The sequence below is a fragment of the Macaca nemestrina genome, chromosome 13 (genome assembly GCF_043159975.1).
Source record: "Macaca nemestrina isolate mMacNem1 chromosome 13, mMacNem.hap1, whole genome shotgun sequence".
NCBI lineage: Eukaryota > Metazoa > Chordata > Mammalia > Primates > Cercopithecidae > Macaca > Macaca nemestrina.
This window is the reverse complement of record NC_092137.1, coordinates 119,667,891-119,690,532: the sequence shown is the minus strand read 5'-3', so window position 1 is coordinate 119,690,532 and position 22,642 is coordinate 119,667,891. Positions and strand designations below refer to the sequence as shown.

The window sequence follows — 22,642 nt, the reverse complement described above, 5'->3', positions numbered from 1 at the left end:
TTCATCCTTTTTGTCACACTTTCTTCACTTATTTATTTATTTATTTATTTTTTGAGATGGAGTCTCCCTCTGTCGCCCAGGCTGGAGTGCAGCGGCCAGATCTCAGCTCACTGCAAGCTCCGCCGCCTCCCGGTTCACGCCATTCTCCTGCCTCAGACTCCCGAGCAGCTGGGACTACAGGCGCCGCCACCTCGCCCGGCAAGTTTTTTCTATTTTTTAGTAGAGACGGGGTTTCACCGTGTTAGCCAGGATGGTCTCGATCTCCTGACCTCATGATCCGCCCGTCTCGGCCTCCCAAAGTGCTGGGATTACAGGCTTGAGCCACCGCGCCCGGCCACTTTCTTCACTTATGTTGATAAGGTTGCCTTTATTAGTTTCCCTGGAGGCATATCTAGAATCTCTTTAATGGCAGCAGTGTCAACAGTTCGATGACAGCTACTTCTTCCTTAATTCCCTTTACATTTGACTCAAATTTTGCTTCCAGTGTTTTAACTTTTTGTTTCTTTGTTGCATTTTCATCTTTGATGGCCAATTCCCCCTTTCAACTATCTGTGTTATAAAATGTCACGTTTGTCACTGGGAAGGAGGCAACAGAACAACAGACTTTGCTATCTAAGCATAAACTGATTAACATGTCACTGATCAATCACCCACAGACTTTAAAAGATGTGATGTGATTGGTCACTGGTCATGATTTATATCTGTTATTTTCTTAGGCATCTGTAGATTAAAGAGCTAGCAGTAAGTTTGTACTTAATGCAATTACTCACAGTAATTACTCTGGTAACTGAAACTATGTTGGTAGAGAACTGATATTACTTAACTAAACCCTACTAACCAAATTAATGCATATAGAAACCGTGCAAAGTGGGGACTCCCTCTAAGAAACTCAGATACAGGCAAAATTTACCTGCGGTAATAAGTGTCAGGCAATGGGGAGGAGGAGAACTGACTGGAAAGGAGAATAAGGAAACTATCTGGAGGGAAGGAAATGCTCTGTATCTTCTTTAAAGTATGGTTACACAGCTATATACAATTGTCTACATTCATCAAACTGACCATATGTTATTGCATATTAATGACCTGAATCTGAAAATATATATATAGGACCCCAAAAACTTAAATTCAGACAAAGTTCTAAAATAAATTCTAAAGGATATTTTTCTAACAGAAAAAGGATTCCAGATCACTCAAGGGCAACAAAAGGAATGAAGGGCAATGAAAAGAATAAATGTACAGGTAAATCTAAACAAATATTGACTGAGCAAACAACAATAAGTGTTTTACTCAGTTTATATATATATATTTATACACACATATGTATATGTGTTATTAAAATATTTGGCTTAAAATGGTACAGAAGTTTAGATGGGTAAATGGAGTTACTGTTCTAAGGTTCTTGCAATTCTCAGGTAATCACTAAAAGAAAAATAAATGAGTTTATGACTTCTAGAATGATTTTTAAGCTGACAGAAAACAATAAAATGATTTTTAAATACCCCATCAATCCGAAAGAAGGCAAGAATCATATAATTGATAATAACAGAAAGTATATAAGACATTAGATTTAAACCCAAAGATATAATAAAATACAAATGGACCAAATGGTCCAGCTAAAATATAAAAGATATCAGATTAAATTTTAAAAACTTAACACATGCTATTTATGAAAGATGTCTAAAACATAAGGACACTGAAAGGTTGACAGCAAAAGAAAATATTTTTCATGAAAATGAATACTGAAAGAAAATTGGTATAGCTATGTTAATATCACACAAAGAGGTAAGAAACATGAGTAGAGATAAAGAAAGTCACTTACTAATAGAAAAATTGTAAATGCATATGCACCTAATAACATACCATCAAAATATATAATGAAAAAACTGACAGCTCTCCAAGGAGAAAAAATTTTTATACGGAAAATAGTAAATATCAAAACTTTTAGAATATACCTAAAGAAGTATTTTGAGGATAATTTAAAGCTTTACATGTTTCTATTAGAAAAAAAGGCCCAAAAAGTAAAAATGTAAGCATTCATCTGAAGAAAATTCAAGACAAAAAGAAGTCTAAAGAACATAGAAGAAAGGAAATAATAAAATAAGAAGAAAGTTTATGAAATAATAAAAACAAACAATAGAGAGGATCAAAACCAAAGCAAAATGTTGGTCTTTGGAAAAAACTAATAAACCACCAATTCCAGAATAGAAAAACAGGAAATAACTACAGACTCTACGTACATTAAAATGTTCACAGGATATTATAAATAACATTATACTAAATAGCTTTAAAAATTTAGACAAAATGAAAAATACTTACATATATATACTGACTGGCATAAGAAATTATTTCTTTAATAAATAAATGAAATAAAACCTTCCCTTAAAGAAAAGATGACATCCAAATGACTTTATTGGTAAGTTCTACAACTCCAATCTCATACAAACTGTTCCACAAAATGACAGAAGACAAAATGAATTAAAAAGAGTAAAAGAGTATTATAGTATGAGTTTACATTACCTTGATATCAAAATCTGATTTAAAAAAGCCGTAAGAGACAGCGGGGTGCGATGGCTCACGCCTGTAATCCCAGCATTTTGGGAGGCTGAGGCAGGTGGATCACCTGAGGTCGGGAGTTCGAGACCAGCCTGACCAACATGGAGAAACCCCATCCCTACTAAAAATACAAAATTAGCTGGTGTAGTGGCGCATGCCTGTAATCCCAGCTACTCGGGAGGCTGAGGCAGGAGAATCACTTGAACCCGGGAGGCGGAGGTTGTGGTGAGCAAAGATCGCGCCATTGCACTCTAGCCTGGGCAACAAGAGCGAAACTCTGTCTCAAAAATAATAAAAAATAAAATAAAAGCCATAAGAAAGGTAAAGTATCAGTCAATCTAAATTACAAAAATAGATGTAAATATACAAAACAAAATATTAGTTAACTTAGACCAATAATAAGTAACAAGTATAATATAGCGTGACCAATCTGTATTTATTCTACCCTATAAGGTTGGTTTAGTATTATAAAATTAATCAGTGTAAGTTCACATTTTAACAGAATAAAGGAGAAAAATAATGTGACCATCTAAATACATGAATAAAAATTATCAGATCAATTTCAACATTCATGCATGATTTTTTAATATCTGGGCAAAATAAAAATAGAAGAAAATGTTCTTAAATCTAATATTACATAGTTATCAAGAGACCTACAAGAAATATATTCAATAGTTAATTAGAAGTAATTCTCATATAACAAGGCAAGAAAAATAAAATGTGTAAGAATTAGAGAGGCCGGAAAAGAATACTTGCAGATAACATGATTTTGTATACACAAATGAAAAAAAAACTTCTGTAGATGGGTTATTAAAAATAATGAAAAGTTAGCAGGACTGTTGGATACCACACCAAAATATAAAAATCAATTTTATTTTTATATACCAGCCACAATTTTTAAAAATAATATAATCTCAAAATACTGAGTACTTATGAATTTAACAAAATAAATGTAAGACCTCTCTACACACAAAAAATAGGAAACATTATGGAGCAAAACTGAAAAATATATATAGAGAGATATACAATGTTTATGGTGGCCCAGAAGACTCAAATAACATAAAAATAAAGTATTTCAAAATTAATCTATTATTCAATTCAATGCCAATTAAAATCTTAATAGGGTTTTTCTTTTTCGGGGTGGACTTTGACCAGCTCACTCTAAAATTTATATGAAAATTGAAAATGCAAAGGGCTGGCAATAGTCAAGACTTTCTTGATGAGTAACAAGGTAGATTCGTTCTTATAGATTTAACACTTTTACAGTTATAGTAATTACGGAAGTTTTGTAATGGTACAAGAACCATGTAAAAGACAAATGGAACAGATTACTGACCCTAGAAATACACACATACACAGATATTTATTTATAAGGAACACATCTCTGCAGAGCGGTCAAGGACAATCTTTTCAACAAATATTGCTGGGAAAATTGAGTTATCATATGTTAAAAAGCAAAATAAACCAAAACTTGCCCACTGCCTCACAACATATACAAAAATACACTCCTGGTAAATTACAGATATAAATATGAAGATAATATAGGAACATACCTTCATGTTCCTATAACTGAGAAAAATATTTTCTCAGTTAAAAAAAAAAAAAAAAAGCCTAAATTAGGCTGGGTGCAAAAAAAAAGCATAAATTAGGCCGGGCACAGTGGCTCACGCAGTAATTTCCGCACTCTGGGAAGTCGAGGCGGGTGAATCATGAGGTCAGGAGATCGAGACCATCCTGGCTAACACCATGAAACCCCGTCTCTACTAAAAATAGAAAAAATTAGCCAGGTATGGTGGTGGGCACCTGCAGTCCCAGCTACTCGGGAGGCTGAGGCAGGAGAATGGCGTGAACCCGGGAGGCGGAGTGTGCAGTAAGCCGAGATCACCCACTGTACTCCAGCCTGGGTGAGAGAGTGAGACTCTGTCTCAAAAAAAAAAGGATAAAATCATAAATCAAACAGGAAAGATGAATAAATCTGACTACATAAATAACATCTGTTAATAAAAAGATACTTTTATTTTTGTAGAGACAAGGTCTTGCTATGTTGCCTAGGCTTATTTCAAAGTCCTGGACTCAAGTAATCCTCCTGCTTTGGCCCCTCAAAGTGCTGGGATTACAGGCGTGAGCCCACGTACCCAGCCCAAGACAAGCTTTCTTGGAGAACATCAACAGTAGACTAGACAAAGTAGAAAAAAATAATTTGTAAACTTGAAGGCAGGTCATTTGAAAATACCCAGAGGATAAAAAAGAAAAAATATTAAAAAGAAATGAAGAAAGCCTATGGGATATGTGGGACACCATCAAGAGAGCGAACATTAACAAAGGATTATAAAAACGAAAGGAGCGAGAAAGAGAAAGGAACAAAAAGATAAAGAACTAAAGATTCCGCCTCAAGAAAGGAGGAAATTCTGTCATATGCTACAATGTGGACAAACACTGACATCCTGCTAAGTGAAATAAGACAACCAGAGAAGGACAAATACTACTCAATACTCTACTTACAAGATGTCTCTAAATAGTTAAACTCAGAAACAGAAAGTAAAATGGTAGTTGCCAGGGACTGACTGGAGGGGGAAATAGGGAGTGCTGTTCAAAGGATACAGAGGTTCCGTTATGCAATATGAAAAACTCTAGAGATCTGCCTTACAACACTGTTCTTACATTTAACAGTATCAGATTATACACTTAAAAATTTGTTAAGAAAGGCCAGGCCCGGTGGCTCATGCCTGTAATCTCGGCATTAATAGGAGTGTGAACTACTATTTTTCTTTCTTATTTTAAGTTCCGGGGTACATGTAAAGGATGTGCAGGTTTGTTACACAGGTAAACGTGTGCCACGGTGGTTTGCTGCACGGATCAACCCATTACCTAGATATTAAGCTATTACTATGCTTCAGTGTTCATAGATGCAATGAAATTCAACCTTAATGAATCTGTAGAACCTCTAGTTCTCACATCAACAGATACTAAAAGTAAAACCACTCATGTGGAGGTCTTCAAAAACTCATTCACCCCATCGCCCAAGCTTATTGCCGTAGGCTGCTTCAATTGATATGTGTTCAGCAACCATACCAGTACATAGGAAAGGCTAAGTATAGTACTTGCATTCAATTAATAGATGTTCCACCACATGCTCCTATTTCTCTGTTATGGCTTTTCATTATATTCTAAATCACTCTTTCTCTAAGCAACTGCCAAACCTGTGCTTTGTGTTTTCTTATACTGTTCATATCCCAAAACAGAATTTAAAGTTATAAAGGTAAATTAACAATCAAAGTCAAATATATTTTGTACCCAGCAGAGCTTTGTAAACGCTATTTCAGTGAAAAGTTGAAGTTTTTAACAAATGTAAAGTACGATTACTAGAAGTGTGATTCCTGGTTAAGTGTGGCATTACCAGTCTGTGATTGAGCTCAGGAAAATTGTTCACTGTGTGCCGAGGTTCCTACAACTGCTTTTCAATCATCCTTTCAGAAATGAACTCGACAAATAATTTTCATTATAAAATACACTATCAAAAGCAGAGCTATAGTTATAGTAAACTGTTGGCTGTTTAAAGGTAATTTAGTTTACCTCAAAGAATTATTCTCTGCTTTTTGTCTGCCAAGTTCACTTTCGGTATCCATTGCCTTTCTTGCTAGTGATTTCATTTCTTTTTCCACAGTGCTTATGGTTTCCTTCATCAAAGTCATATTTGACATTTGCTCCATACGTTCATCATCAAGCTATACAAGTAGAATGACAAGGTTACTGCCATCACTAAAAACACCTTAGTAATCATCCTGAAGGGACATATTCCCTCTGAACAAACTGGTTTGTGGCAAGACTGACATGATGAGATTATCAGGTTAGACCTGACTGCTGTAGAAGGTTTTACAGATAAGGTGTTCTGAAGCAGGACCAAGAAGCAGCCACTGCAAAGCTTTTCTATAAAGCTTATTACAATATATCAGTCTACGTTTTTTAATCTGGTTCAATCTGACTATAGTATAAATATGCTATTTGCAAAAGAATTTATTTGTTGCCCAACATTAACAACTTATATAATGTAGAATTATGAAAATAAAAATTATTTTCTCCTGTCTAGTAATTTTTTTTTGAGATGGAGTCTCGCTCTGTTGCCCAGGTTAGAGTGCAGTGGTGCGATCTCAGCTCACTGCAACCTCCACCTCCCAGGTGCAAGCAATTCTCCTCTCTCAGCCTCCCAAGTAGCTGGGACTACAGGCGCACGCCACCACACCTGGCTAATTTTCGTATTTTTAGTAGAGACAGGGTTTCACCATATTGGTCAGGCTGGTCTCAAACTCCTGACTTTAGGTGATCCACTGGCCGTGGCCTCCCAAAGTGCTGGGATTACAGGCGTGAGCCACCATGCCCGGCCCCCATCTCATATTTTTAACTCATTACAATAAAACAGTACAGATGAATTTATAAACATCTTCAATTATATTTGGTAATAGAAAGTTAAATTCCCTTAATTATGTTAATATAGTGACAATATCAATATATATTCGTAGCATATCAAATCTGATTAGGAAAAAGGTGATGTTTCACATTTAAACTCAGTTTAAATACACTTTGCTTATTTTTATTTCATCAAAATTTTCTCTACCTTATCCACTCTTTAGATAGAATAAACCATTTTCTTTACATCTGGCAATATTATCTTTAACAAAATATGGAGATAAGAAAGTGGATAAGATCCCTGAAAATGAATTCCTAGTGATTTTTTTGAAGTACACACTTTGCAATCTAACACCAAAAAACACATTTTTAGAAGGAAATAAGCAAGTAAAAAAGTGACAATTTACACTATAAAATACCTTAAGCATTTTAGGACTATAAACACTATCTTAGAAAAATAAAAGAACTTCTCTGAACACAGAAAAAGGGAAAAGGGGAAAGTCAGTGAGTGTTTATAGCCAAGAGATTTTTTTTTTTTACATTATGAACTGTACACTCCAGCTCCTCTATCCTTTGTTCCAGGTGAGCCTTCTCATTAAATGCTGTCTCTTGAGCAATCTGATTAAAAAGCAAAAACAAAATAAAGTGATTCCAATATCCCTGCATTTGTGTTTCACCTATGTTCACGTAAATAAAATCCTTTCCAACCTTTAGCCTCTCTCTTAAACTATCTCGTTCTGTGGTCATTCTTCGTAAATCAGTGAAGGCTACATCTCTTTCAGTCTCCACTCGCCGGAGAATAGCATGTGCCGTTGTTGATTTAGGACTCTTACAGCTTTTCATCATTTCTCGTCGAAGTCGGGCAATTTCTTCCTGTGCCTATTATTTAAATCATAGAATTTGGTTTAACAAGCTTTATGTTCTATGTTTAGAACACATAAACATAAAAAATCTTATATCTAGCCTTTTTTTTTTTTTTTTTTTTTTTTTTTTGAGACGGAGTGTCGCTCTGTCGCCCAGGCTGGAGTGCAGTGGCCGGATCTCAGCTCACTGCAAGCTCCGCCTCCCGGGTTCACGCCATTCTCCTGCCTCAGCCTCCCGAGTAGCTGGGACTACAGGCGCCCGCCACCTCGCCCGGCTAGTTTTTTGTATTTTTTAGTAGAGACGGGGTTTCACCGTGTTAGCCAGGATAGTCTCGATCTCCTGACCTCGTGATCCACCCGTCTCGGCCTCCCAAAGTGCTGGGATTACAGGCTTGAGCCACCGCGCCCGGCATATCTAGCCAGTTAAAATGCAAAACTACATCAACATGCATGCAGCAGGGTAATGATATCATTTTTATTTTAAAATGAGTTTATACAAATAAATGAAAATGGATATATTTAAATAGAAGTTCATGTTACAACATCTTTGTCAAAAGTCTACAATAAAATTAATTGGGAGGAAGTCATTGCAACAGAAAATGTTTTGCTAAGAAATACATTTGGTATACTCCATGTATTCATTTTGTAGTGTAAATTTAAATTCAGCACAATTTAGGCAGACTACCGGTTTAATGAATATTATCATAGTATTTCAGTCTTCCTAAACGTAAATGCACATGCCATTCCTATGTGCTGCTACTTTTGCACGGACAGAAAGGCCTACCAATCCTTACTGATAACCCAACATAGTCTCTGCACATCTGTTCAACCATCCTTGGGTCCCGAATCTATTCCAAACCTGCAGATTATTTAATATCATAGTTTGCTGCACATATCTCTTTATCTTCCTTCCTCTTGATTTTGATCACTGTCTATTCAGACAGTCTCCAAGCCCCAAAGGAAAATATGTAATTTCCCAATTTCCATAGCTAAGCCTTCACCAGAACCCCAAACCTTATCTCCTAAAGTGTCTTCTAAGATCTCCCTGACTCAATCATAATTATTTCTTCTCCTCTTGAATAGTGCCCTCTCCACTGGCACTTTCTCCCCTGCCTTCAGTCATGAACGGTGCTCCCTTATCTTGAAAACCTGTCACTTGATCCTGCTGACCAATTTACCATCCTATGTCTCTTCTTCCTTTGACACATTAAAAAAAAAAGTCCTATGGTCTATAACTATTGCCAATGGTTCCTTACCATCCACTCTACCACCCAGAATAACCTGGCTCCCACCCTCCCACCCTCTGTGGAATTTCAACTAAAGACCTAACCAAATATAATGGTCTTCTCTCAGTTCCTATTCTCCTTGATATTTCAGTGATGTCTGTTGCTGTTTACAACATGCTTCTTCTTGAGATTCCTTCCTCCCTTATAACATTGTTCCTCCCTAGCTCTCTGCATCTTTGTCTCTTTCAAAGGTTCCCTTCTGCCTCTTGAATATTATATCTTAACTTTTCTGCTCCTCTACGTACAGTTTTCTCATTCAGAGACTTCATCCACTCTGAAGGTGCGAAGCTCACTGCTAAGCAGATGACTTCCAAAGCTAACTATTTAACTCTTGCCTCTCTCTACTCCAGTCCCACAGTTCTTACAGCCTGATGGCAATTACGACCTGAATGTGCTACCATCATCTTACTCTGTCTAAAAACAAACTCACATCTTTTTCCTCAAACCACCAATGACTCTCCTATTTCTTATTTTATTACCATATTGCTGAGTCATTCAAGACAGAATTTTAGTCACTGTCATGTAACCCTCCTTCTTCCTAAGATCAAATCATGTCAAATCTTCCTTCACAAGGTCTTTTGCATCTGTCCCTACATTTATTTCCACTGAAACACCCTTGCTTAGTCCCTTAATGCCTTATATGTGCACTACTGTAACAGCTTTCTACGGAGGAGTCCATGGTCTCTCCCTCCTCCAACTCTCTCAAAGGAGAAATTGTTACATAAGAAGATGATATAGAAAGATGATGTGAGAAATAAAAATTTGCCATAAAGTTAAAGTTTTTAAATTGTAAAATGCTACTTTGGTCATATTTTGCCTGCCTTTAAAAAAAAAAAAAAAAAGATTGTTGCTTATAAAGCAAAATATAAACCCCATATAAGGCCCATTGAATAGTCTGTACCATTTAGTCCAGAAGTCAGCAAACTATATATAACTTACAGGCCACATCTAGCCTGCCTCCTGTAAGTCTGTAAGTGGAGAAATATTTTTGCATTTTTAAATGACTAGGGAAAATATCAAAAGAATATTTTAAAACAAGTAAAAATAATGTGAAATTCAAATTTCAGTATCTATAAAGTTTTATTGTAATACAGTCAAAGTTATTCATTTATGTATTGTCCAAAGCTGCTTTCACCCTACAACTATAGGGCTGATTAGTTACAACACAGACCACATGGCTTGCAAAGCAAAAGGTATTTTTTGTCTGGGCCTTACAGAAAAAGTATAATGATTCCTGCTCTAGTGTAATCTACCTTTCAAGTCTTAGCTCTCTCCCTTCTCCACTGACACACATCCTCTATTCTAGTCTTAAACCAATTTATTTATCCACTGATTTTCCTACCTTTATCCTTTGCCTCATACCATTCCTTTAGTCTGGAATGTTCCTTCTAGTTCCTTTCAGCGTAATAAAAACTCCATTCATTTTTCAGGGCTCATACTTCATAACTTTTAACAAAGATTTCCTTGATCACCATACCTAAAAATGCCCAATTCTTTTGTTTCTTATAATATCTTCTAGACCACTTATAGTAATAAAAGTCAATAAATACAATATACTTTATCTCCCTAACTAGACTGTAAATTTATAGGAGAACATGGTCAGCATCTTATCATTTTTCTATCCCTTCGAGTAGTGAGCCTAGAACCCTACATATAATAGCTATAATTTGTTTAAAAATTGTGATACTTTTAAAAGAAGTTATATGGGTGATTTATAGGATTTAATACTTGTTGGGTAAATAAGTTATCTGATTAATAAAAGCTACGCAATTTTAAGCTAGAAAGCAGAGGTAAACTACATACTTCTTTTATTCTCTAAAGTTAAGTAAATTACATAAAAGTTCCCAAAGTGATGCAGTAAGGTGTGGCGAGCTCAAGGTGAAAAGGTCAGGATTTGATCTTTTTACCTTGAACTCACAACACCTTATCTTTTAACGGTTTCTCCATATCTTATTCCAAAAATAAGACTACTTTTATGCATGCATATGATCTTTTTTTGGCTATGGGGATAACATATGTGTGTACTCACATACCTACTATATTGGAAATGTATTACATTTCATTAAGAATATGTTAAAAACATATGTAATCCCCAAATGTTAGATTAATTTGATTTGCAGGTTTAAGCAGTCTCATAGATCTCAAAGAAGAACTACATACCTCTAGAATTCAATGTTATTGCTTACATAAATTGTTTTTTTATAAGTTTACCTGTTCATAAAGAAGGAAGGTCTTGTCTCTCTCAGATGTAAGAACCTTGACATTACCCTGAATTTCTGCCAAATGGCGCTCATATTTTTCCAGCATGCATTTAAGTTCTTCACGATCTCTTGTTGTTGTCTTCAAAAGTTCTACATCACAGTTTGCACCCTGTAATTATGTAAGGAATTTGAAATTCTTCTTTGATATATAGTACTGATAGAAAGGTGCTACTGATAGCAGTGACCAATTTCTATTTAAGAAAACAAGACTATATAACAAAAGGAAATTATAAAATATAAGTTTAAAAACCACGTCTTTTTAGAACAGCTTCGTTCCAAATTATTCCACATTTGTCTGATTACCTCCCAAGTGCTACTTATGCTGAGGATAAAGAACCAGTATCAGTAGTCTACTGCACCATCAAAGAGACCTCTGTCTCTCAACCCCTTTGATACAGCAATTCACACCAAACCAAAACAAATCATTTCCAAATTAGGTAAAACAAAGAATAAAAGCCAGTGTCTGGGTAACAAACTTCAAAATATTTATGTTTATAAAACCTACCCGGGCAGTTGGTGATGGGCGTCTTGGACTTTTAGACCTACTTCTCATCATCTTTCTCAAATGTTGAGCTTCACTCTTATAGTAATCTCTGTCTGCTTCCAAAGTCTTGACAAAGGAATCAAGTCTAGAAGGAGATTTATTTTGTGCTTTTTCAGTATCTAAAATTATCTTGCCAAGGAGGAAAAAATTAGGCCATTATTTCAAGCTAAACAATAGCATCATTTTCTAAGTGAAATTGAAAACAAACAGGATCCTTAAAAACATTTAATTTGGTATTTTTTAAATTGAACATTTAAAAATTCATATATCAATAATTTTTAAAAAGCAGTTAGATATCTTTCTTTTCCAGCATTTCTGGGTATGCTACGTTTTAATTGAAAGTATCCTTAAATTTGCTCAATAATTTTGGAGAAAAAATGGTAAAGAAATTTTAGAGAGGCCAGATATGTCCACAGACCTAGCACACATCCTAGAAATGGCATGGATTTACTTTAGAAAAACATACGCTACTAGGCTGGGCATGGTGGCTCACGCCTGTAATCCCAGCACCTTGGGAGGCCGAGGCGGGCGGATCACGATGTCAGGAGTTTGAGACCAGCTTGGCCAACATGGTGAAACCCCATCTCTACTAAAAATACACAAAAATTAGCCTGGCATGGTAGCACGCACCTGTGGTCCCAGCTACTTGGGAGGCTGAGGCAGGAGAATCGCTAGAACCCAGGAGGCGGAGGTTGTGGTGCCATTGCACTCCAGCCTGGGCAACAAAGCAAGACTCCATCTCAAAAAAAAAAAAAAAAGGAAAGAAAGAAAAACATATGCTACTATTAAAGCATCTGTTATAGCATCAAAGTTTTGTCCAATATTGTTCAATGAGTAAATACGTTAACTGAATGCTAGATATTCCATACTTGTAAGCATTCCCATGAATTTGCATTCACTTCAATATATTTAGAAACACTTCTTTGACAACATTTATTTAACAATACTTTATTGGGAGACAATTATAAATATACTTTCAGATAGATGGTTTTAAATATTTTAAATAACATTAAAATGTTTTAAACAGAGCAGTTTTCATTTCACATTGTTAGACAAATAAAACATTGTTTGGAATTATGTAACAAAATTTATGGCTTAAAAATATTTATTATTAAGGGGGATAAAAGTTAATGTGTAAACAAACACACTTTATATTTTGAGAATTAGTCACCATTTTAAATCAATTAACAGATAAGGACATTAATAAAACCAACCAAAAGTTGTTCTTTGCCTCTAGGAAAGAAAGTAGTAGTGATGAAAGCAGCAAAAAAAAAAGTCACTATTACAGATAGAGGTTCCCCTGTGTCTCTAGCAGCTGGTGCAGATTTTAGAAAACAAACATATTTTATTCCTCACGAAACGCATGAGAGCCAAAGATATGACTTTATATAGTTTAGTGACCAAATAAAAACGATTCCTTAACACATATTTATGAAAAATGTACTTACAGATTTAAGCCTTTTTATTGTATCTTCCAATACTACAATATTATTTTGCTGGCAAATGAGTTCGATCTGAAGTAAAAAAAAAAAAAAAAATTCTATTAAAGATGTTTAAACTAATTGGAAAAAGAACATCAAAAAAAGGAAGTCACTTAAAAAGAAACATGAAGACAGTGAATATTTTAAAGAAGAAATAACCTCTGTTTAGCGACCTTCGATGATAAAAGATTATTTACCCAGATGAAATAACAATTCCCTTCAATTACCTAATGTTCTGTATAAAATGTTAATTGATTATATTTTACCAAATTATTCCCCATAAACAGGAACAAAATGTTAGTCTTAATTATAATTCTGAAGATAATAGGAAAGCAATAAAAAAATGACTAGAATAAAACAAGTTGACCCAAATTATCCCATTCAGAAAAGACTGCTTTCTCTTCTGAACTCAATTGCTTGGTTCAATTCAACACACAAAATACTTTTTGTATCAATTTATGACAGTGAACATACCCAGTCTTATAAGATAGGAACCCATAGTCATGTATTTAGCATATGACTACACTGTATGCTCCTACAAGACAGTGACTAAGTTTTTATGCAAAGCAGTAAAGTTCTTTGCTAATAGCATATTTGCTTAATGTATTTTGCAATTCATCAACCTTTCCCTCATTATTCTAAAGTGCATCCTGATCTTGCCTACTACATTTTAAATTTGAATTCTCTGGAATTACCGTACTTCATTTGTTCTTTAGACCAACGTTTTCTTCTACGATTTTTCTGGCAGTCATATTTTAAGTTTATGAAATATTAAGGGGTGCTATTATTTGGAACATTTTTCTCAAAAGTAAAATACTTAGAAATAGAACATAATTACATACAGTTTGGATAACCTTATGTATAGTCTTGAATAGACAATTTTCAATGTTTTAGTGTCTACTATTAAGTAGACACTAAAATGATACAGGTCTACTTTGAATGTGTTCAGATTTCCACATTAAGTATAAAAATTCACTCTGCAAGAGTATCTAGTATGACACATTCTCATAAAAAATAAATTTATACGCAGATATCCTACAAATAAACATAACCAATAATACATAAGTTGAAGATTATGTCTAGGTATAACAAGGTATGATTATGGTAGATGTTATTTTCTTCATTTACTTTTCTATATGGACTAAAATTTTGTATAATAAACATGCATTAATTTTACAATGATTAAAAAAAATGTTGATTCCACTCTGACAAACAAAATAACTGGCCCAAATGAAAAACTGCTAACCCAATGTTTTTACTTACTTAACAGTTAATGAATGCTTACTACATGCCTGCCATTGTGTTATGTGCTGGGTAAAGTAATGAGTAAAAAAGGCAAAAATCTCTGCCCTCATAGAGCATACATTCTAGCCAAAAAAAGAAAAACAAAAGATAATAGTCAAAATATATGTTAGTGATTGAATCTCTCAAAAAATAATACAAGGAACACTCACGTTCTAGGCACTTGAGTTAAGTAAACAAGACAGATAAAAATTTCTGCCTTTGTGGATCCTACATTCCAGCTAGAATAGACAATAATAAACCTAAAAAATAAATTATATAATATACTAGAAAAAGAAGAGCAGAGTTAAGGATACTGGGAACATTTATGGAGGAACAGGTTGGAATTTTAAATAGGGTGGTCAGGAAGTCCTCATTGAAAGGTGACCTTTCACCGAAAACTTCAGAGGAAAGGAAGTCAAACATGTGAAAATCTGGGCAAAAAACATTGCAGGCAAAAGTTACAGCTCTAACAAAGATCCTAAGGCAAAAGAACGTCTGGTTGGTTCTAAGTGTGGAGACCAGCATGGCTGGAGCCTAGTGAGGGAAGGGGAAAGGAACAGCCAAGTGCTACAGGGAAAAATAAAGCGAGGGAGAAAGACAGGGAGTGTGTGCAGGGAATTGGGGGGTGGGTATTTCAGAGCTTGCTGTGTGGAAGACATTGTGTAAAGTCTTTGTTTGTCCCCCAGAAACAAAGGGTGGGGCGGGGGATAAACAAAGACTTTACACAATGTCTTCCACACAGCAGGATCTGAAATACTTTTTAGTGAATCACATACAGAAGTAACAATGATAAGGACTATCAGAGATCCAGTCCAATAATATAGCCCCTATGTCAATTAAAAATATAAATTGTAGGAAGAAATAAAGGTAAAATTGTAATTCTGCTTCACATTTCAAAGTATCATGTTCAATTATCTGGTAAACACCGTGTTAACACATGAATGATAAACAACTCAAGATGAGAGAATAAACAAAGGCATATAGTTGAGGTGGTTTTAATGTATGTCCACAAATTCTAATACTCCTTCCCTCAATAGCTGGAGCTGAATTTCCCTCCCCTAGAGTGTAGGTTATACTTAGTGACTCCCTTTTAAAGATGAGAATATGGAGGAAGTGATGACATATAACTTTTGAGACTGGGTCATACTAAGCCCTACAAATCTCTTATTATCTCTTGGATTGTTGGCTAAGGGAAAGGGGAAGGTGGAGAGAGAACAAGCTTCCACAAAGAATACATGAAGCAACCCTAGAGAGAGGTGCACCTGGCAAGGAACAGGCCTCCTGCCAATAGCCAAAAGCCATCTGAGTGAGCCATCTTAGAAGTAAATCCTCCAGTAGCAGTCAAGCCATGACTGTGGCAGTCATCTTTTTTTTTGTTGTTTTCTGAGATCGAGTCTTGCTTTGTCATCCAGGCTGGAGCGCAGTGGTGTGATTTCGGCTTATTGCAACCTCTGCCTCCCGGGATAAAGCAATTCTCTGGCCTCAGCCTCCTGGGTAGCTGGGATTACAGGCGCCCACCACCATGCCCGGCTAGTTTTCTGTATTTTTAGTAGAGATGGGGTTTCATCATATTGGCCAGGCTGGTCTTGAACTCGACCTGAAGTGATCTGCCTGTCTTGGCCTCCCAAAGTGCTGGAATTACAGGTGTAAACCACCAGCCCTGGCCATCATCTTGACTACAATTTCCTGAGAAACAGTGAACCAGAACAACCCAGCTAAGCCACTCTTGAACTCCCAACCCAAGAACCTGTGAGGTATCAATATTTGTTGTTTGAAGGCATTAAGGTTTCAAAGTAATTTATTACATAGCAATAGCCAATAGTTAATATGAAAATATTTTAATGAAGTAAATCATGGAAGAAGTTACTGTTGACCTTTAAAAATAAGACTAAAAGTAAATAGTTCCTAGTGAATACATTTAATATTATCTCAATTCCAGACAAACTAAAAGTAGCTTTAGCCTCAGACTCTACCTCCACATACCCACATATAATCTCAAACACTAGGAACCCAAACATTCTTTCTCAGCAATCAAATTAGAAATCTCGTTTCAAGTGCTACCCCACAAATTAGGCAAGGAATCTCTCCCCCATAAATATAACCTAAAATGCACATCTAATATCTTAGAATGATGACAACACACACTGGAGTTCATATCCCCAGTGTTGGGTTTGCATCTTTCTAATCCCCATTCTATTTGGGGACATTCACTTACTGAGGTTGGTGATTTCCCCATTTCAGGGCATTCTATCAACCCAAAGGCCTATTTCCATTTTGTTCTCTCTTTATTAAGTTCCTGATGTTTTCCCTATGTCAGCAACGGTATCTCTACTCTAAGACTGCTGCTTACCTCTTTTTCACCCAATAGCTTTCCAATCCTCAAATACACCCAACATTCCACATTATTTAGGGATATCTATTTCCTAGAAATACTGTTTGCCAAGCCAGGCAAAATTTCACCTGTAAAGCTAATACTTACAGTTTTAGGTAAATCTTAGCTCTTATATTTTACATGTTTTCCATTCCAAAAATTCTTCCTTTTGATAGCAGAGAATTCACCCTGACGTAGTACTTACTCTCTCTAGAACATAAACCCTAACAACCCTTTAAAAATGATGACTTCTAAACAGGGCATTCTCATTGTTGGAATTCAGTCAATTTGGTTTCCCGCAGTCTGGGAAGGAGTACAGTTAATTTTCAATTTGAAGACAAAAACAAGGAAGACATAATTACACTCTTCACTTTTGACAATTTTTTTTTTTTTTTTTTTTTTTTTTTGAGACAGAGTCTCACTCTTTTGCCCAGGCTGGAGTATGATGCGATCTTGGCTCACTGCAACCTCTGCCTCTCAGGCTCAAGCTATTCTTGTGCCTCAGCCTCCCAAGTAGCTGGGATTACAGGCGTATGACACCATGCCCGGCTATATTTTTGCATTTTAGTAGAGATGGGGTTTCATCATGTCCACCAGGCTGGTCTCAAACTCCTGGCCTCAAGGGATCCACCTGCCTCGGCCTCCCAAAGTGCTGGGATTACAGGCATAAGCCACCATGCCTGGCCCAATTTTGATAATTTTTATAATTAAGACAGATGGAAATCAATTTACCATTAAACTGTGAATGTTACTTTAAAAAAAGTAACAATACATTCCACCTGAAGTGGCATTAAAAAAATAAGTTAAAAAAATTTTTAAAGTAACAATACAAACAAAAGTGTATTGAAAAATGTTTAGGCCGGGCACGGTGGCTCAAGCCTGTAATTCCAGCACTTTGGGAGGCCAAGACGGGTGGATCACGAGGTTAGGAGATCCAGACCATTCTGGCTAACACGGTGAAACTAAAAAATACAAAAAAACTAGCCGGGCAAGGTGGCAGGTGCCTGTAGTCCCAGCTACTTGGGAGGCTGAGGCAGGAGAATGGCGTAAACCCGGGAGGCGGAGCTTGCAGTGAGCCGAGATCCGGCCACTGCACTCCAGCCTGGGCAACAGAGCGAGACTCCGTCTCAAAAAAAAAAAAAAAAAAAAATGTTCAAAATATTCAAGCTACTTTTACATATACTTCAAATACTTTAACAGCATCCATTTGAAGATAAATAATTCAAAAGTTAAAAACAAATCATTCCTATCTAGTATTTCAAGTAGTTCTAAGGACCTGTTCCAGACAACATGGTTTGAGAAGACTGTATCCTTAAAGTAATAAACTCATGTATTTAAACATTGCACTATTATGGCAAAGTGAGGTGGCTCATGCCTGTAATCCCAGCACTGTGGGAGGCCAAGGTGGGCAGATCACTTCAGGTCAGGAGTTCAAGACAGCCTGGCCAACAGGATGAAACCCTATCTCTACTAAAAATATGAAAATTAGATGGGCATGGTGGTAGGCACCTGTAATCACAGCTACTCAGGAGACTGAGGCAGAAGATTGCTTGAACCCAGGAGGTGGAGGTTGCAGTGAGCCGAGATCGTGCTACTGCACCCCAGCCTGGGTGACAAATGGAAACGCTGTCTCAGCAACAAAAAAGTTGCATTATTTGACTTTCCACTAATTTAAACTCCATTAAGCAGTCTCAATGAGGGGTTACTGCGTAAAAATACATACAATCCTAGAGTTCATCAATTGGACTCATATTTCAAATTACTGTAACAGTGACTTCAATAATGTTTCACCTGATAATTTATTTAATTGCTTTATGATTTGCTATAGGAGTCCTGTTACATTAAAAGAATGTTTAAGAAATAACACGTAATAACAATTAGCTTTGGGAAATTACTTTGTTTACAGACACAATTTACTAATTTGGTGATTAATAAAATCAAGACAAATAAGCGTGTTTACACGCTATCACTTAAAAATTCAACAGGTTGTTTTTTGAACTTCATATATGCTCTATCTTGCTTATCAGCTATTAGGCAGCAATGGAGAAGTGAAACTGTCATTTTATAATTACGTTTAATCTCCAGTTTCTAAATTTCATGGCAGAGTACTCAATCAAGAAATAAAATGTCAATCAAAATATCATAAAGCTACAGTAACTAAAACAATGTGATGGTGGCACAGAAAAAGGCAAATGAATCAATGAAAACAAATAGTCCAGAAACATAGTCACAGATGTGAGAATTTAGTATCTGTTAAAATGATATGTCAAATCAGTGGAGAAAGGACTAGGCAACCCTACTTCATATTAGAACAAGAAGAAACGAGCAGTATTAAAAGAAGGAAAACCACTAAGAAGTATTAAAAGAAAACTTTAGAAAGTATATCTCTAGTTCTTGAGGTGGAAAAAAAACCTGCCTGAACAAGAACCAAATGTCAGACATCAGTAAGAAAAAAAAAGATTGGCAAATTTTAAAATTTTAGTTTAAAAAAAAGTTTTAAATTGACTTTTTATTGATACATAATAATGGTACATATTTATGGGGTACATGTGATATTTTAATACATGCATCAATGTGTAATGATCAAATCAGGGTAATGGGGATATCCATCACCTTAAAGATTATTTCTTTGTTGTGGAAATACTCCAAATCTTCTCTTTCAGCTATTTTAAAATATGCAATAAATTGTTAAAGATAGTCAGCCTACTGTGCCATCAAACACTAGAATTCATATCTTCTCTATAACTGTATTTTTGTACCAATTAACCAGCCTCTTTTCATCCTCTCCTCCCCACTATTCTTTTAGCCTCTGGTAACCATCAGTCTATGCTCTGTCTCCATAAGATTGATTTTTTCAGATTCCACATATGAGTGAGAACATGCAATATTTGTCTTTCAGTGCCTGGCTTATTTCCCTTTACATAATGTCCTCCAGGCTCATTAACGTTGCTGCAAATGACAGAGTTTTATTCTTCTTTATGGTTGAGTGACATTCTATTGTGTATATATACTGCATTTTCTGTATCCACTTATCCGTTAATGGACACCTAGATTGATTCCATATCTTGGCTATTGTGAATAGTGCTGCCATAAGCATGGAAGTGCAGATGCCTCTGTGACATACTGATTTCCTTTCTTTTGGATGTATTCCCGGCTGCGGTGTTGCTGGATCACATGGCAGTTCTATTTTTAGTTTGGTAAAAATCTTTTTTAAAGTGTATTGAAATCAATTATATGTGTGAAAATAAATGAAAATAAATGTATCTATTGGTTTGTAGATATCTCCATAGAGGAGAGAGGAATTGGGAAGTGGGAGCAACATTTGGTTCACAGAACATTCCTGTTGCTTTGAAATTTTTTACAATGACTACATACTACTTAGGAAATGTTTTGCGTAAAATCTGTTAAAAGAAATAAAATGTGAGCAATAATTTAATCCTTAGAACAGACATTTAAATATACTGTCAAATCTAAAAAGCTTCCAAATTATACAAATGAGAATGCTACTTTTTTCATTGCATTTAAAAATTACATGATGTTTAAAGTAGAATTAAAATCCTGATCAGTGGTAAATCTGGTACCTTGGCTTCTTCAAGTTCTTTGTTGGCGGAATCCACCACAAAATTTTTCTCTTTTTCTAGTTGCTCTGCTAGCTGGTCAATTTTAATCAATTCTTTACAAAGATGCTCATTGTGGCTGGTTAAATCGTCTACTTGACTGCTTACCACCTCCTTACTATCCAAGAGTTTCCTAACATATTCTTCCAAGCCATGATTTGTCTGTTTGAGATCTTCAATCTGTTATTATTAGAAAAAAAAACACATTAAAATAATTCCTTAGCTTTTTTCTGGGGAGCAACTATGTGACTGGAATCAGGAAGGGAGATCTGCTTCCCTGGCAAAGAAACTTAACTGTATACCTTTTTGTGCCTTCTGAATTTTGTACCATGTGAATGCATTACCTATTTGAAAAAATATATTAAACAAAAATTTTAAATTTTACAGCAATATCTTTCAAGACAATTTATAGTTTATTTTAAAAAGAACTTAATTACTATTTTTAGCCAATCTATTAGAAAAATGGCCAAATACTTATATCTGCAATAAAGAAAATACAATAGTTTTGAAATTAATTTTAATACCTTTAAGAGTTCTTTATAATTAAATTCCTAATTATTATTATTAAAATATATTAACTCTTTTAGGCCAGGCATGGTGACTCATACCTGTAATCCCAGCCCTTTGGGAGGCTGAGGTGGGCAGATCACCTGAGGTCAGGAATTTGAGACCAGCCTCGTCAACATGTTGAAATCCCATCTCTACTAAAAATAAAAAAAATCAGCCAGGCATGGTGGCAAGTACCTGTAGTCCCAGCTACTTGGGAGGCTGAGGTACAAGAATTGCTTGAACCTGGGAGGCAAAGATTGCAGTGAGCCCAGATCCCACCACTGCACTCCAGCCTGGGTGACAGAGCAAGACTATCTTAAACAACAACAACAAAATAATAATAATAATATACATATATATGTATATTATTAACTTTTTTAAAAAGTCCTTTTAAAAGTACCAGTAACTTACTTGACTAAGCTAAATATCAAATCAATCAAGTATTTGCTGCCTAATGTGGAGGAACACAGCTTTCCTTCCCAGCCCACTATCAAACCATCAATGGATGAAGAAAAGGGCCTTTTCTATCACGAAGGTATCCAAATGCCTTTAAAGGAAAAAAAAAAATTAGACCCATTGAACAATGATTATGTCAGGAACTATATTAAATTCCAAAGATACAAAGATAGGTTAAGTACCTGCCCTCAGGGAATTTCTTGTTTACTTGAGGAAATACAAATACAATATGTTACATGCAATAACAAAAATAACTATGGGCCAGAGTCATGGTACAAATTGTTTTCCATAGTACTTGTCTCTCATTGTGTATTTAACAAATATTTATTGAGCACCTATTGTGTCTAAGATACTGTTAGTACCCTGTAAAAGATGCATTAAAAAAAAAAAAAAAACCACTCGCACACAGAAGTTTCAGTCCGTAAGGAGCATCTGAAATTGCTAAATCCCTGACCTCTTATGCCCCAAGGTTGCCCTTTTCAAACAGCTATAGAGGTATCGTCTCCCAAACCATTAAAATCAACAACGTTGTCTTCAAAAAAACCTTATAAGTTGTCGCTACATAAAAAATCCTAAAAGTCATGAATTAATTTTAACTAAATATGCTACAATGCCATTTATTGTACCCAGTAAACAGCACACCAAGAGGCATAATTAAAGTCATTAGTTTAATCTGGTATCTCCTACTCTCTTCTTCTCTTTTGGCCTTCTCCGCATCTACTCTCAAAAATTCTTTGAAAATGCAAATTTGAGGTCATTCCTATAACCTTATGTTACCTTATGACATTGAGAATAAAATTTTAAAATGCCATTTATGGTCCAACTCGACTTACCTGTCCAACCTAACTTCCTACCACCAGACACACCATAAAAAAAATCTCATTAAATTCATTTAAAAATTCATTTTAGAAGAGTTATTGAAATGTACACACTTGAAATTGAAGTGTTGTCACAGAACCCTCTTTATAAGAAT

At 35.4% G+C, this 22,642-nt stretch overlaps 1 protein-coding gene across 13 annotated transcripts in view; it reads right to left on the bottom strand.

Moving 5' to 3' along the window:
* LOC105490079 (testis specific 10) overlaps positions 1–22,642 on the bottom strand; it is a 163,389-nt gene that overhangs the window by 105,286 nt on the left and 35,461 nt on the right. For 5 of the 13 annotated variants that reach the window (XM_011755370.3, XM_011755368.3, XM_011755367.3 and 2 more), the window contains exons 3-9: positions 20,629–20,844; positions 13,360–13,425; positions 11,873–12,040; positions 11,318–11,476; positions 7,666–7,836; positions 7,498–7,575; positions 6,127–6,278 (exon numbers count right to left, since the gene is read on the bottom strand). In XM_011755370.3, the coding sequence (XP_011753672.1) occupies positions 6,127–6,278; positions 7,498–7,575; positions 7,666–7,836; positions 11,318–11,476; positions 11,873–11,923 (611 nt within the window). In that variant the 5' untranslated portion in view covers positions 11,924–12,040; positions 13,360–13,425; positions 20,629–20,844. Of the gene's footprint in view, positions 1–6,126; positions 6,279–7,497; positions 7,576–7,665; positions 7,837–11,317; positions 11,477–11,872; positions 12,041–13,359; positions 13,426–20,628; positions 20,845–21,624; positions 21,761–22,642 lie in introns of those variants that run through there. The other 8 variants (XM_011755377.3, XM_071077293.1, XM_024795492.2 and 5 more) reach the window with 5 other exon arrangements.